At 33.9% G+C, this 912-nt stretch overlaps 1 protein-coding gene across 1 annotated transcript in view; it reads left to right on the top strand.

Annotated features, from left to right (window-relative positions):
• Window positions 1-9: 9 nt before the first annotated feature.
• Window positions 10-912, top strand: part of LOC109589233 (uncharacterized) — a 5,338-nt gene continuing 4,435 nt past the window's right edge. Inside the window, exons 1-5 of the mRNA XM_020005343.1 lie at window positions 10-124; window positions 172-424; window positions 476-531; window positions 588-692; window positions 739-891. Of these exons, the coding sequence (XP_019860902.1) occupies window positions 213-424; window positions 476-531; window positions 588-692; window positions 739-891 (526 nt within the window). The 5' untranslated portion in view covers window positions 10-124; window positions 172-212. The remainder of the gene's footprint in view (window positions 125-171; window positions 425-475; window positions 532-587; window positions 693-738; window positions 892-912) is intronic.

Consider the following 912-nt stretch of genomic DNA (forward strand, 5'->3'; position numbering starts at 1 on the left):
TCTTACAAGGCTACCAAGGAAGACTGCTTCCTCATAAGTACAGGTGTTTGTTCAGACCTGTGGACACTAGCAAACAACTCTGGGAATGGCTCACTCCTACCTGATTGTTCTACACTACCAAATGGTATGATAATAATCTTATTTGTTACTACAGATTGAAATTTGATACAGCTGCCAATGATTCTTCTAACCACACAATTCCATTTGAAGGCATGAATGATACCAATGGTACTGATGGTATAGTGTGCAGAGAAGATTTTGTTATAATAGATTTAATGTGTGAGCCAAGATGTGACAGTTTTGAACAAACTAGTTCTCATTTCAACTCACAAATACTGATCTATTCGGAAGTTGTTGCAACCAGTATGGGCTTCATTTTCTGCATTGTTACAGTTGCTGTTGCTATCAAGGAATATAAAAAATCGTTAGTGACTGTAATTCCATCATAGATCTATCTAACATTGTATCATTTCAGGCTGGCATATCCTTCTGTATTGGTGTTCTTTCAAGTCATAGACTTAAGTGTATTTGGTAAAGAGCATAAATAATATTTAATCTAATGTTCACCTATATGCACATATCTCCAGTCATATTACTAATTATAACTGCTATTGATCGGGATGGATTATACTGCAGTTCAGTTAGTCTATTGGAGACACTTGAAAACCCAACTTCTTTTTGTAAATTTTCAGGTAAAATTAATCATTTACCTAAAACTTTTATTTTCAATGTATATAGGAGTTGTATTTCATTACACCATTGTAAATATGGCACTGTGGTGGTTCTTTCATGTTGCTATATTTTTTCACAAAGTATTGTTTCCCTTTCAAGCAAATAGATTTGAAAAGCTGGGACGCAACAAGTATATATTTGCAACTGTATCTATTTTGTGTGAGTTTTATTGCATTTGCT

The sequence above is a fragment of the Amphimedon queenslandica genome, unplaced genomic scaffold (genome assembly GCF_000090795.2).
Source record: "Amphimedon queenslandica unplaced genomic scaffold, v1.1 AMPQUscaffold_11514, whole genome shotgun sequence".
NCBI classification, from domain to species: domain Eukaryota; kingdom Metazoa; phylum Porifera; class Demospongiae; order Haplosclerida; family Niphatidae; genus Amphimedon; species Amphimedon queenslandica.